The 15,358-nt window shown below is 42.9% G+C and overlaps 1 protein-coding gene across 2 annotated transcripts in view; it reads left to right on the top strand.

Moving 5' to 3' along the window:
• Positions 1 to 12,246, top strand: part of KDM4A (lysine demethylase 4A) — a 30,746-nt gene extending 18,500 nt beyond the window's left edge. For both annotated transcript variants that reach the window (XM_048496940.1, XM_048496941.1), the window contains exons 15-22: positions 112 to 188; positions 1,904 to 1,959; positions 2,758 to 2,866; positions 5,711 to 5,899; positions 6,499 to 6,669; positions 7,435 to 7,554; positions 8,065 to 8,157; positions 9,082 to 12,246. In XM_048496940.1, the coding sequence (XP_048352897.1) occupies positions 112 to 188; positions 1,904 to 1,959; positions 2,758 to 2,866; positions 5,711 to 5,899; positions 6,499 to 6,669; positions 7,435 to 7,554; positions 8,065 to 8,157; positions 9,082 to 9,222 (956 nt within the window). In that variant the 3' untranslated portion in view covers positions 9,223 to 12,246. The remainder of the gene's footprint in view (positions 1 to 111; positions 189 to 1,903; positions 1,960 to 2,757; positions 2,867 to 5,710; positions 5,900 to 6,498; positions 6,670 to 7,434; positions 7,555 to 8,064; positions 8,158 to 9,081) is intronic.
• Positions 12,247 to 15,358: the final 3,112 nt, after the last annotated feature.

Below are 15,358 nucleotides of genomic sequence, written 5' to 3'. Positions count from 1 at the left end.
TCTCTCTTTCTCTGGTCTAAATGGGAGACTCTTGAGCTAAGCAGAGACCTGACTGTGGTTACCTAATTGAAAAACTGTTGCTTAGTCTACTAAAATTCTGTTCATTTTTAGGTTGCTACGGAGTAGCACCTGAAAAGGCATCAGAGGACTGGAAGTGTTCCCGGTGCAAAGCTAATGCTTTGGAGGAGGTAAGAGTGCCTCACGTGCCATAACATTTGCTAAAACTCCCTTGTACAAATACATGGCCCCTATTAGGGTTCTGTTTGCTCGGCTCAAGCAGGCATTCTCCTGCTACCGGGTCCTTGGATCTTCCCTTAGTTGCTCGCTAGTGGAAAAAACAGTGGAGCATGGACATGACTTGGCATGATGTGTTGATGTTACATCTGGGTGAAACCCCAGGTCTGATGTTAACTGATGCTCTGGAAACTCTGTGGTAAATACTCTGCCATGTCTGTCACTTGCCCTGCCCCAAAGGTCCTGGTGGTGCCAGGCAGTACCTGACATCCCTGTCCCCAGTACAGGTAAAGCCTGTTTGGTTGTAGTGTTCTCACCCATGATATGAAAGAGGTTTTTGGAATGTTTACTAGGGATGTGTGAGCATGTATGAAAATTTTGAGAATGAGAAGAAAAAGTTCAAAGAAGCTTATAAACTGGCTTTAAGGAAATGCGATGAAGAAGTCATTTTTGCATATGAAATCTTTTCATGGGTACGTTTATGGTAACCCTTCTAAAGCTAGCCCAGGGATGGAGAACATCACAAAGGAACTGACTCATCAATACTTGCCTGAGTCTGAACTTGGAGCTCTCTTTCAGGCAGCAATGGGTGGCACCACAAAATGGTTGCCAAGTGGGGCCTAACCCTTTCCCCCATATATATTTTTAAATAAAAGTTCTATTAAATGAAACATGGAATGGGAGTGACAGCTTCAGTTTTTCTAAAGGGAACCAGAAACATTTCAAGATAACAGTGTTAATTGCTCCACTTACTTAATATCTATCCAAGCAAAGTAAATTGAGGGGAGTAGCCTCAGTTACTATCCACATACCGTTGCAGGGCCATGGATTCGGGTGGGGGGAGGGGGGAATCCAGGTGAATCCTGTACTAGAGGCTCATATACCTTTGCAGAATGGATTTTATTTGGTGAGGAGTGACTGACATGGGGGATGTAAATCCTCCATTCTTCCCTTATTTACTCTTCACTTGTGAGGGATGCTCGCCTTATCTCTTTCTGCTGATCAGGCTATTGCAGCAAAGTAGTTTTGAGCACATGTATACTTCTAATGAAGACAAATGGAGCCAAGCTACAAGCTCAGGCATCCATTGAGCTTCCATGTAATGAACCATAGAAGGAGGATAACTAGAGTTTGGCTCCTAGACCCCACATCTGTGTCCTCGCATCACTTTTAGCGCAACTTGAAGATGACTGGAGAAGTAGCACAGCATACAGGCAGTGGAGGAGTGTGAAAGATGGTAAAGGAATGAGTAAAAAGTAAAGAGCGAAGGAGAAAAGAAGGAATCTTGTATTATCCACCTGAACAAAACAGAGTTCCTGCATCACCATTTTTATTGTAGGGGAAGACTTCTGCAGCTTTTCGATAATTAGGGCTCTTTTAAATAGGTTCTACTCAACATGAACCAGTAATTAGGCCCTGTATTCCTGCAGGTTGCCTATAAGAGAGGCATGACTTCTCTTCTGTAGTCTACAAAGTTGGAGCTCGTTCTCTTTTCCCCCCCCAAATACAAAAGCAGTTTAACTCATTAGGAAGTGATTAGTGTTTAATGCTCTGCAGTGTGGAACTCTTGCCTGTTCAGTGAACAGAGGACGGCTCTGTCGCAAATGGGAAGGTGAGATCCTGAGAAAAGTGTGAGTCTGATAACGGGGCTTTTTTTCCCCTTTGACAGGATTGCTGCCTGTGCTCTCTTCGAGGAGGTGCACTTCAAAAAGCCAATGATAACAAGTGAGTCTCCAGGGGTAGTTAAATGTAGACTGTCTCTCTCTTTTCTGCTATCTTGCTATTTGAACTAGCAGTTTTGTGCTTGGATGCAGGCTAATATCAAGGCCAGCAAGTACATTCTGAACGCAGGCATGGACGATATAAGAGACATGTTCCTTAGGGCAGGAATGTATTACAAGAGCCAGATGTGACTTGATTACCACAAATCCTGGGGAGGAGGGTATTGTGTGGCTGCCTTGGCTGGTGAGTTCCCAGCAGCCTCACCAGCCCAGATCAGCACTGGGAGAAGTGGTCAGCATTGGGGGAGAGTAGCTACCTCAGCAGCCTTACCAGCCCAGATTGGCACGAGGTGATGGTGGTGTGATTGCCTCAGCTGGCAAGCCCACAGCAGCCTTGCCACCAGATTGGGGCTGGGGGGGGGGGCAGGTGGCTTGCCAGGCCAGATTGAGAGTGGGGAAGGCTGGGTGCCTGTACTAGTGAACCTGCTTCAGGCTTGCCAGGCCAGATCAGGAGCAAGGGGCAGTTGCCTCAGCTGGCTCATGGGCCTAATAAGCCCTCTTAGAGTGCTGCATCTCTCTCTCCCCCCCCCCCCCTGCATGATTGACATCCCTGTCTTAGCGCTTATCCCAAAGGCTGGAGTGACAATAGCAGCTGTCTGCTTGAAGCCAGTTCTTATTGTTTCAGTGTAGTGTTGGACTACTTGGAGGACAGTTTATACAGCTACACGGGTCTTTGTATTTTATACTTGCAATGTCTTCTGATACGTGGGTGCTGACATCTAGTCCTCTAATTTTTTGTCAGGTGGGTCCATGTTATGTGTGCTGTGGCTGTTCTGGAGGCCAAGTTTGTGAACATTGCTGATCGCAGTCCAGTAGATGTCAGCAAAATACCTCTTCAGCGCTTCCGGCTGGTAAGGAAGCAACTGTTTCTGCTTCTTTGACTTGGAATATTGGCTACAGCATCATTTTATGAAATTATTTCATCTGTTAAGTTCTGCAGAGCAAAGCTGAACAGGTTAGAAGGCATGTGCTAGTAGAAAAGGAGGACAGAATGAAACTTTAATGCTTAATGTTTCTGTTGTGCTTTTTGTATTTGAAGCCTTTCTCATTTTTATTAATCATGCAATTAGCCTGATAACATAGACTAGTACTGAGTACTGCATTGCAGATACTAGGTTAAAATCTATAAAACTGCACACACAGAGAGACTCTCCCATCCCAGTTCTCTTGTCTAGAGCTTAATTCACTAAAAAAAAATCCAAATTTCATGTCTTAGGTTTTATAGTCATCTACTTGCAAGATGGATGTATTTTGCCCAAGTAGGTAATTGTTACAGATTTGGAAGGAAAGGCAAGATAGAAACAAAGGCCTTTCTAGGCAAGGGTTCACAACAGTGCAAAGTCAAGTTCTTGATCTGTGCCATATTTGAATTTTATCTTTGTATTGTGTTGACCAGACCTGATAGAGTGCAGCTTGATGATTCAAAGAAAGAATGGGAAATAGAATATCCTAAACAACTGAATGCTTATACTTCCTCACTTTATATGTGGCATGACACGCTATAGGCAAATATAGGAATGCTTGAGGCATTTTGATGTAGAAGCACTGAGCAACATTTAAAGTTGCTTTGAATATATGAAGTAGAATAATAATGTTCTAAGTAAGTTGAAAACTTTGTTCTGTGAAAAATATCACTGCACTTAGATGGATAAATTAATAGATTACATGACTATTTCCTTACTCCATGAGTAAGAGTACTGTCTTTCTCCTGAGGTTAAAAACTGATAATATTTTCTTTGTGCGTTGCTGCTATTGGGGTAGGGGGAGAACCATTGGAAAAAGATAACACAGACTGGTGCTGGGGAGCACATGTCCTGGAATGAAATATCATTCACAGATGACTAACATGATGCTGAACAAGAAGGAGGTGCATGGTGCAGCTCTTTCGCGTCTTTTGCAGATACAAAAATGCTAAGGATTTTTTTAAAAAAAGACAAAAAACCAACAAAACTTGGAACATGGTAAAAACGCTTGTTTGCTTTATGACAAATTGCTGTGACTCCTCTGAAAGTAGCAAATAAGGGAACAAGGGGTGATCAAGGAGATGTTCATTGCCTGTTTGTTTAACAGCGAAAATGGGTGAGTCAGCGATGCATTGTGCTTCTGTCAAGGGCATGTCTAATGAATCCAAAAGTTGATCTTAGATGTTGTTACTGGAATAATGAGCAAGGAAGGAAAGTCTTTCCTAACCTTTTTCCCTGCAGCTCAGTCATGCTGTGGAGAGTCAAAAATATATCTGAAAAATGCTTTTATTTATATTTTGTTGGATATATTTGTCTCCCTATATAGGGCCAGGATTTTTTAGGATTCCAAAACAGACAAAAGGTTCCCAGGGCTTGGTATCAATTTGCTAGTCTGCTTTTAGTATTTTGTCACTTTCATGTGTTTTTGGTTTCTAAATGTTCTCTGTGTATGGAGCTTGTATGGGATTTCTCGTTTTTTGTGGATTCTTGTGTTTTACAGTAAAGTTTCCACATTTTATATTGGTTCAGGATTTCAGGTTTTACCTATGTTTAGATTCTCAAGTATTACACTAGTTGGACTTAACGTGAAACTGGTTTCTTAATACAGTTCTTCTTTTGGGCAATGGCTCAGGCTGAGGTCTAGAAAAGGTGGAAATTCCTTTTACTGAAACTCAGCAAGTTGTTGCTAACAGCTGATCCTTTGAAAAGAGAGATGGGAGTACAAGTGCAATTCACACCAGTGAGTGTAATCAGCTCCAAGAAAACCAGACCTGGGAGTTAACATTCCATTCAGTTAACATCTGAGCTGGAGGAGAGGCCTTGCTAAGGCAGCTGGACCCAGCTGCAGGGGGCTGGACACAGCCGCAGAGTGCCCAGTCACATTGGCAGATTCATTTGTTCCCTAGGTCACATGGTCAGCAACAGTTTCATTGGTCAAAGGACATCATTGACCATACATTCAATTGGCTAACTAGGGTCAGACCAATGCAAATCTTAGATCCTACACAGGGCAGGCTCCCAGCAGCACTTCAAAACTTAGCCTAGGGTGTCACATTCCTTATTTTTTTATTATTATTATTATTTATTTGGATTTCGTAGACCGCCTCATCCCTGGAGGGCTCTAGGCGGTTTACAACACAACACATAATATCCAACAACAGTTAAAACACAATTACAATCCTTAAAATCAATAGCAGCATACAAAATTCTAAAACAGAAATAGCTTAAATCCCATATGGGTGGCGCCCAGTCCCAAGGCCAGGAGGGGCGGCAATACAAAGAGATGGAGCCAGTATAAGGCATTGCCAAAAAAGACAATATATGGCAGGGGCCTCATCAGGGGGCAGCCAATCCACGGCCAGCCTCTCCAAAAGCCCGGTGGAACAGCTCAGTTTTACAGGCCCTGCGGAACTCACCAAGGTCCCGCAGGGCCCGAACAGCTGGTGGAAAAGTGTTCCACCAGGCAGGGGCCAGGGCTGTAAAAGGCCCTGGCCCGGATAGAGGCCAGCCGCATCATTGCACACAGATACACAAAACATGGAGTTTGAAAACTGACACAGCCCTATACATTGGATTTTTTACTTTGTTATATGCAAAAAGAAGTGTGCAAAGAAGAACTGGCTTTGATATAACTTGGCGGGGGATGTTGGTATCATGTTATCTGAACTCTCTTGTATATATTGATCTGAAACTTCCTTGCAAGACTGCAGTGTTGTATTTCTCTGTTCACAGAAATGTGTTTTCTGCAAAAAACGCCGGAAGAGAATTGCTGGCTGCTGTGTGCAGTGTTCTCATGGCCGATGCCCTACATCCTTCCACGTCAGCTGTGCTCAAGCAGCTGGAGTTATGATGCAGCCAGATGACTGGCCTTTTGTTGTCTTCATTACCTGTTTCAGGCATAAGATCCCATCCCAAGCAGAGGTGAGTTTAATGGAGAATTGCTGATGTAGTTTACACTCAGCTAGATTTTTTTTTTGCATGCATGCATGCAGACCTCATAACATTGTAAAGCAGCTCAACTTAGTTGAAGGCAGAATTTCAAAGGCATTTTATGTATAATCCCATTTTATGGGATGCTGGAAATTAATTGATGGGTTCTGTAGGAAAGGTTATGAGAGCATTTCACTTACAATGGACTCTAGGGAGGAAATAAATTCTGCTTTGGTTCGGTCTTTCCAGCTGTTTATAAAATGCACGCAAGTACTTTGCTCACCAGCAGCCTTTTACAAGTTTAGGGACATTCTGGGAATCTAAATCTTCTAAGTTGACTTTAATATCAGTTGATTTTAATATCAATAGCCCCACCTACCTCACATGGTGCTTGTTGTGAGGGGGAAAGGGAAAGGAGTTTGTAAGTCCCTTTGAGTCTCCTGCAGGAGAGGAAGGGCGGGATATAAATCCAACTCTTCTTCTTCTTCTTTTTCTTCTTCTACTACTACTACTACTACTACTACTACTACTACTACTACTACTACTACTACTACTAGGTAGATCTCAATTGTTTTTCTCTGTCTCTTCAGCGAGCCAAGGCTGCTCTGCAGGATCTGGCTGTGGGGCAGCCAGTGATCAGCAAGCACAAGAATGGGCGTTTCTACCAATGTGAGGTGGTCAGTCTGACCAAGGAAACCTTTTATGAGGTCAACTTTGATGATGGGTCCTTCAGTGACAACCTGTACCCAGAAGACATTGTGGTATGATGTGTAGTAAAAGACCTGTTCCACTAAGAGGGTGTAAAGTTCAAATGAAAATTTTCCTATATCCTTGTGTTAAGTATCATTGAAATAGGGAAATCTCTAAAGTTCCTGAATGAGACCTGGAGTAACACTTTGAAGAATAGACTGTAAACTTTTTTCTTTTTGAGGAGGCCAAATAATACTAGTTTGAAAGAGCTGTGGTAACAGTGCAGATCTTACTGGGAGTGCAGTGTTATTTTGTATGCTCACTTGGGTTATTTTGTATTTACTATTTGATGTAAAATTAAAGATCATATGTACCTACTATGGTGAACTGGCCAGAATTGGCTCTGTTCCGAAAAGAAGTTATGAATTTCAAGTCTGTTTAGGATTACAGACCATATAGGACTGTAGTGTGAAAACTCAGACTGGTTAATTACTACTGCTAGACTAAGGGAGAGCAAGAACCCCACTTATCTAAGTGCTTAACACTTGCCTTTTCTTCTCCCCACCCCCTAAATTCCAGCAAAACTGGGACTGGGCTGGTTGCTCTAGGGCAGGGGTAGGGAACCTGCGGCTCTCCAGATGTTCAGGAACTACAATTCCCATCAGACCCTGCCAGCATGGCCAATCGGCCATGCCGACAGGGGCTGATGGGAATTGTAGTTCCTGAACATCTGGAGAGCCGCAGGTTCCCTACCCCTGCTCTAGGGGAATTATTTCTTATACTCACGCACTGATAGATAATGCTTAACTTTCTAACACTTGCTTCCATATGAATAGAGTCGAGATTGTCTCCAGCTGGGTCCGCCATCCCAAGGGGATGTTGTTCAAGTGAGATGGACAGATGGTAATCTCTATGGAGCCACATTTGTGGCTTCACATGTCATCCAGATGTACCAGGTAAGGGGGATAGAGTGGACGACTTATCTCCTCTTTTCCTGTTTTTTTACAAGTTGTTTATAGCTCCACCCTTCTAAGTTTGGAAAACTGCATGAACTTTGTACAAGTGGTAGATGAAGTATTTACTGTGGTCTGATTGGAGTTGAGTAAAAATCTGAAATTAATTCCTGTAAAATGTGTGAATAGAGTTGAACTTCTGAAGCTTGTGCAGCTGTTCAGACTTCAAAGTGTGATCAGCTACTCAGTGATTCTGATCACATGGACAAATTTTATTTGGTTATTAGCAGCAGGAGGAAGCCCTTACACCTACTCTGATTGCTAGAGAGTGTTTGAAAATTCCATGCTTGGCTGATGGAATCAAATTAGACAAAAGGATCCTATGCATGGTTCCCTGAGGAGATTTATGGCGTGGAAGAAGAGGCCAGGCATTTTTCTGATTTCTGAGAAGCATGGGACATGTGATTGCTAGTTGTGCTCATTTGAATCCTGCCCTGAACTCTCTGGGTCTAGGTGGAGTTTGAAGACGGATCCCAATTGATGGCAAAGAGGGATGATGTGTATACGCTTGATGAAGAGCTTCCTAAGAGGGTCAGATCAAGGCTGGTAAGTCAAAACAGGGAAGCTGACAGAGGCCGAGATACAAAAGATGATCACAAGTTATTGGGCTGGTTTTTCCATGCCTTACAAAGTCCTGACAGACAGTTGATGCCCAGAACTTTTAGTACAGCTGAGGATTTTAAAGCATCTTTAAACATTATTTGCAGAACATTTCAGTGCTAGTCCACGTAACCCACAGGATAATTTTTCAAGCATTTTGTTTAACTTAAACTTGCTGGTCATGTGGACGCTGCTATTGGAAAGACTTGCTGTACTCAGTGCTACAAGAAAGCAAACTCTGCAAGGAAATCTGCCCAGAGACCTATTTTATTTCTTGAACAAATTGGGGTGTTTGCTTTTTCTCTTTTTTCAACATGCTACTTCTAGCCATGGGGAGGTGCACAGAGCTTTGTTGGGCACTGACACTGCCCTCTTGAAATCCTTCCTTCCTGTTTGACATTTCGCCAGCTGTGATCAAGTGAGAGGAATCTTTGTGGTTAGAAGCCCTATGAATATCAGAAAGGAAAGCTAAGATATCAATCCACAAAAAAAATTGTAAAATATGCACAGGCTTTATTAGATAATTTGAGTACACATTTGAATCCCCTGGAAATTTGCTGACCAAATTAGATTAATAGCCCGTCAGCTTCAACTCTGTCGTTTAGAAATCTAGAAGGGGAGGTAGGTGTATACCATGAAGGGGACATAGGTTGTTTTGTTTCCTAACAAGCTCAAATATGAATGGCTAGGCAGACTTGATTTCCAGAGTCCTCCTTTGAAAATCACGGTGACACTGTGTTTATAACTACATCAGAGCCTAGTCCTTGCCTGCCTTTATGGAAGAGAAATTGGGAATAATTGGACCACCTGTAAACAGTATGTGTAAATGGCGCTCCGTATAAGTGACTCTCATCTCAATCTTTGTTTCAGTCTGTTGCCTCTGACATGCGGTTCACAGAGATCTTCGCAGAGAAGGAGGTCAAACAAGAGAGAAAAAGACAGAGGGTGATCAACTCACGCTACCGTGAAGATTACATTGAGCCTGCACTATATCGGGCCATTATGGAGTAACAGCTGGCAACAGGATTACTGTGCCCACCTCCTAGGTGGATCCCAGCACTCCAGGACAGCTGAGGCCAAACAGATGGTCTTCACATCCAGTTTTTTTAAAAATGAGACAAATTTATTCTGCAGCAGCTGGAAGGTGGTTCTTGAATCATGAAACACTCTTCTTTGAGACCCTAAAGGTGGCAGACACGAAGCCTGGAGTTGGGGAGCACATCTCTAGCTTCCTGGACAAGTTGACCCATATCAGCCTAAAGATTCTACCTTTGACAGCAAGTTTGTTCATGTAGTGAGAACCGTCAGAGGCAAATCTTCTCCATGCCATCCCAACAAGCAATCCAGGCAGCTGCAGTGCTTTGAATGAACCCCCATTTTCTCCTGGATGAAATGTCTGGTCTGGGAGCATTTTCCAGTTCACCCTGCCTGCTCAAAGCTGGCAACGTTACTGGTGCTTGACAGTGAATTCCTTTTTTATATTTATAACCCTGTTTTTGTCATGAGCAGCTTCTGGTAATGTGTTTTTTTTCAACATCACTTCTCTGAAACAGAGTCAAGTGGGCAGAAGAGGGGGAGAATAAAACTAAGCCCCCTTGTTCAGCCCCAGCTTGTTGAACTTTTGATTAATTTTTTGTCCCTATTTTATATTCAGAGACTTATTTACTCATGTGTTTAATTGTAATAGTATGTGCCTATGTAATAGGAAACTATTTGGAGCCATTTAGCACCATGCATTCCTCAGGCAAGAGAATCCTGGGAAATACCCCTCATTAAGGCAATAAGGACTGCAGGGATTCCAGGCCTCCATTCCACCTGGGAGGGCGAGAAGTTGGGCCCAAATGTGTAGCAAGGATGCTTTGGAAAATGTCAGTCTTTGGAAAATGTCAGTTTTATATCCCTTAATGCGGCTCTGGCTTGTGGGGGGTCTTGGGTACAACTAGAGTATTCATAAAATCACGTGCTGATGGTCAGTGTTACTGGTATTCCCATTTGGAAGTCTTGTACTGTCTTTACCACAAAACATGCAGGTACATACTGAGCTTTTGGGGGGAAAGTGGGAGAAGATTAAGGACATGATTTTAATGGGACAGCCTTCCTGCTGTACAGCCATGGAGGCTTCCATTCAGGTGTATCCAAAAACAATGTGTAAAACTATTTTCTCTAGTCATGAGTGTACCCTCGTAGGCTATAGCTGTATCACTCTGATAACCCATTACTTTTGTTCTTGGAAGAAAATGTACCCCTGTGATCACTGGTTGCTCTAGCAAATTGTGTTACCTCCAAGCTCTGTTCAGCTTTTTCTATTGCTGTAGAAATACGCTATATAGCAGACTTTTTGTCACACAGTAGACCAAATGTTGGATAAAATAGGCTTACTGCTTCTGGATCTGCCATACAGCATATATTGCAAACCTTTTATAGTAATTAGTTGATCCAAATTTTGACCAAATTGTTTTTCAATCAAGAAACATACAAAGTCTTGAGACTTTTTCCTGCTTCTCTTTATTAGCTGGAATCCTATGTGCATCCCATGACAATTCAGAGCAGCAGGAGAGATGCAAACCTTGATATCCAGTGTTAAGTTGTCTTGTGTGTCAATGTAGAGTTAAAATTGATCCCTTGGAGTGGGATTCCATCTTCAGCAACACAGTGTATTTGGGAACTTTTCTTTCTTTAAGAGTGTCTGTAACTGAACACACATACCTGAAAGTCCAAATGGTAGTTGCAAATGAGGTTGGAGGAGTCTCACTCCTTTGCCTCTGGTACTAAAGGCAGTACTTCTCTGAATGTAAATCTGCCTTTGGAGAGACACTTCAAAATTCCTTGGATGTCCACATACCCCAACCACCCTCTCTGTCCTTGTCAACTAGCTAGTGCTGTGTGACAAGGAAGGTACATATTTTTGAAACTTTCGTGTTAGGCAAAAGCAACCGTAAGTGATTTGTTACTTTGTCTGCCAGTATTTCTTTGGTTCCCTCAGATATGATCCCCAACCACCACCATCACCATGAGGCTATCACAGCTAGTAATTCCTGCAACCTGAGACAGGAAGGATTCTTTGCTTGGGCTTCTTAGGGGCAAGATTAATCTGTGCAAAGTAATGTGCATTTGAACCCTTATGTTGGTTTGATTTGAGTGTAGCTTGCTAAAATGAGCACCTCAGCATCAGGTATAAATCTGGAGACCATGAAAACCAAATCACCAAACACAGAGAACTTCACCCACCTCATGTTTTTATCCTAAAATGTCTTCTAATTGAAAATTAATTCTTGAAAGCATATGCTACAGGATGGAAATGTTCTTAAACTATAAATGGCGATTCAGAGTCTTTCTGAAGTTTTTTGTATGAATTATGTTGGATCGAACATATCAGTGTTCTCCAAAAATGGCTCTTTCCATTTCAGAATGTGGGAAAAGCTGGTGTTATGATATCAGCAAGATGGATTTAAACCTAAATACTTAATGTATTAACTATATGCAATGGCTTATACATAGTGTCTCAGTTGGCACATTTTATGAAAATTTGCATTTATTCTGAATACTCTCCAGAATTTATCCAAAGCATTCTTTCATCTGTCGCACCCTCTTTTTTCATTTGTATATGTGCAGCTTTAGTTGCGGCTAGGAACTGCATTTTATTTTAATCTAGGCTGAGAAATAAGTCAGATTGCAAAGCAAACGTCTTGCCCCTTCAACTGCTGACTTCATTCTTTTTTATCTGTTGATGCAATAATTGGGGGACTCTCCTATCCTCCCTACTGATATTTTAATAAGCTTCTGAGGAGTCAAACTCCACTTCCTTAGCTTCTCCCCCACTTCAAATACAGAGCTCTGTATTAGGAACAGACAGGACTATGTGAGATGGACACAGATCTGCTTATTACTCCAGTATCTGACCTGTCTGCAGTTGTACTGATTTTGAAACACCAATGTGGGATTGATACAGATAGGCAGCTTTATGTATTGTTTTCAATTTGTTCTAGTAATATAATTTTGAACTAGACTCAACTGATTAAATCTGAAATGCTTTAACTTTGAAAGTCTTGTGTCTTGTGTCTAGCCAGGGAATCATTTTTAATGTTTTGTCGAAGGCTTTCACGGCCAGATTCAACTGGTTGTGGTGGGTTTTCCGGGCTGCGTGGCCGTGGTCTGGTGGATCTTGTTCCTAACGTTTCGCCTGCATCTGTAGCTGGTATCTTCAGAGTTGTATCACAGAGGGAAGCCTGTTACACTGGGTGGAAAACCCACACAGCCCAGAAAACCCACCACAACCATTTTTAATGTTGTCTTGCAAAATAAATGCACAACAGTTTTCTGCTATAAAGCTTCCATCATTCTCATCTAAGATAAAGGTAGTTCTTCAGTTGCAAAGGCAGTTGTGCCAAACACACATATTCTTATAGACCCCCTCTCCCCCACAACTGTCTTAAGACCACAGACTGCAAAGGGTCTATTTATATGCTTCAACTCAAAGACTGTAGCACAGTGTTCAAGTTTGAGCCTTCTCCCAGCAGAGTTGAAAGCTAAATTGAACGGAGTGCCAGGGTTTCCTGGGCCCTGAAAGGGAAAGTAAATCTATTTAGAAAACTTGTGCACTTCAGACCAATTCCTCCTCCTCTCAAGGATTATTTAAATCTTAAAATGTTTATAGCATGTCTATCCCTGAAGGTGAGAGCCAGTGTTGTGCAGTGATTAAGATGTCCATTTATTCCATGAAAACTTGCTGGGGGATCTTGAACCACTCGTACCCTCTCAGCCCTGACTTGGCTTATATTTGGATGGGAGACGTCCAAGGAAAATCTGGGTCATGACATCGGGGTAGGCATTTATCTTGCCTTGAAAACCATATGAGGTCGCCATAAATCAGCTGTGACTCTATGGTTAATAAATAAATAAAATCCCTGAAGGGCTCATGGTGGCTAGCAGCATCAACAATCAGATACCTGTATTGAATGTGTGTACGTGTTTTATGTGCCATCAAGTCACTTCTGTGTTGTGGCGACCCTATGAATTAATGATCTCCAAAATCTCCTTTCATTGACACCCATACTCTGGTCTTGTAAGCTGAGGGTAGTGACTTTTTTGTCTGAGTCAGTCCGTCTTATATTGGGTGTTCCTCTTCTCCTGCTTTCAATTTTTCCTAGCATTGTTGTCTTTTCCAGTGACTCGTCTTCTCATAATGTAACCACAGTATGATAGTCTCTGGTCATTTTAGCTTCTGGGAGGAGTTCAGCCTTTTCTTTACAAGTAAGACACTTACTTGTCTTTCTGACAGTCCATGTTATCTGTAAAGCTGTCCTCCAACACCGCATTTCAAATGAATCAACTTTTTCCTGTCCGCTTTCTTCATCATCCAACTTTCACACCCATGGAGAATACTTAAGTATTCACATTGTAATAGGGAATATTATAGTATGAGTTATCTTGATCTTAGTTTCCAGCAACACACCCTTACTCTTAGGGATCTTTTCTAGCTCCTTCAAGGCATTCCTACCCAGTCTCAAAACTGGGTTCTCCTGATTTCTTGGTTGTATCCCTTTGGGTTGATGATTGAACCAAGGAACACAGAATCTTTAACCATTTCAGTTTTTTCAACTTAAAGTTATGTAATTCTTAGCAGTCATCACTTTTCTTGATGTTCAGCTGTAATCCTGCTATGGTTCTTTCTGCTTTAACCATCAGTAGCCGTTTCAGGTCCTCCCGAATTTCTGTCAGTAATGTGATATCTCTATATATCAAATTGTTAATGTTCCTTCCACCAATTTTCATTCCACTTTCATCTAAATTTAATTCTCCTTTCCTTTGTATGGTCTGCATATAGGTTGAAGAGATAACAGATAAAATATCCTTGTTTCACATCTTTGCCTATTGGGAACCACTCTGTTTCTCCATATACTGTCCTAACAGCAGCAATTTATTCAGGGTATAAGGTTGCACATCAGAACAGTCAGATGTTGTAGTATACCATTTCTTTTAACACCAACCATAGCTTTTCATGATCCACACATTCAAAAGCTTTGCTGTAATCTATGAAACACAAGCTGATATTCTTCTGGAATTCAATTGTATGTTCCAGTAGCTAATTTAAATTTGCAATATGATCTCTAGTGTCTCTTCTGTTTCTGATCCAGCTTGAAAATCAGGCATTTCTCATTCCATATGTAGTAACAGACTTTGTTGTAAGATTTTGAACATCAGTTTACTTGCGGTAGAGGTTAATGTGATGAACTGATAGTTGTTGCAGGCTTTGAGGTCTCCTTTTTGGGGAGAGTATAAACGTGTCCAGTCTGTGAGCCATTGTTTTGTTTTCTGTAGTAGTGCACTGCCGACCCAGCAGTGCCGTAGTAGAACGTTAGGGGCATGTGCGCATAGCGGACCTCGCGGCAACCTTGCCGGGTGCGCGATCACACCCCCACTCCTCAACCCCCCCATGAGTCCATGGGAAGTCGCGTGAACTGTTCGGTCTGAAAGCTCCAATCACCGGAGGCGCCAGGGACAATGGTCTTGCGCCCCAGCAGGTGAGGATTGAGCTCCAGGCAGCGATGCACGCCCTCCTCTCGCGACGCATTAGCCAGATGAGATCATGCATCACCTGATGATCTCCCGACCTCCCGCTCTCCCGGAACTCCCCCGTCACTCCTCCTGCATACGATAGCAGAGTAACAATAAAAGGTGCCAGGAACCCTTGGCAGAGGCGAGATTCGCTAGGAACGGACCTCCGGTCTCTCCGCTGCTGGCGATCTCCACCAGATGTTATCTCAGCGTCTCGTCTACGTTCTTGCAGCTGACCGCGTGGAGTCGCGACGCTACAAGCTGGTGTCGAAACCCGGGAATCCTCGAGACCTCCACCCCCCCCTGCTCATGCGTCGCCTGCAGCTGGGAAGGGCGCTGATACCGAGAGATCCCGGCTGGATCGGCGGCATCCAGGGACCCACCGCGTTTGGTATCGCCCTGTCCCTCTAGATCGGCAAGCATCCAGGGCTTGCATCGTCCTAGGACACTCTCGCGTCCGGCCAGAACACCCGGTGTGAGTATGGGGCTTTGCAGGAGCAGGGCTTATGACGGAAACTGCGTTAGGCTGAGCTGAAGGCGTTAACGGAGGCATCAGGCAGTGGTCCCCTCAGTAGAAGAAGGGGAGCTGCGC

The sequence above is a fragment of the Sphaerodactylus townsendi genome, linkage group LG05 (assembly GCF_021028975.2).
Source record: "Sphaerodactylus townsendi isolate TG3544 linkage group LG05, MPM_Stown_v2.3, whole genome shotgun sequence".
Classification (NCBI taxonomy): domain Eukaryota; kingdom Metazoa; phylum Chordata; class Lepidosauria; order Squamata; family Sphaerodactylidae; genus Sphaerodactylus; species Sphaerodactylus townsendi.
The sequence above is the reverse complement of the archived record's forward strand: the minus strand, read 5'-3'. Positions and strand labels throughout refer to the sequence as shown.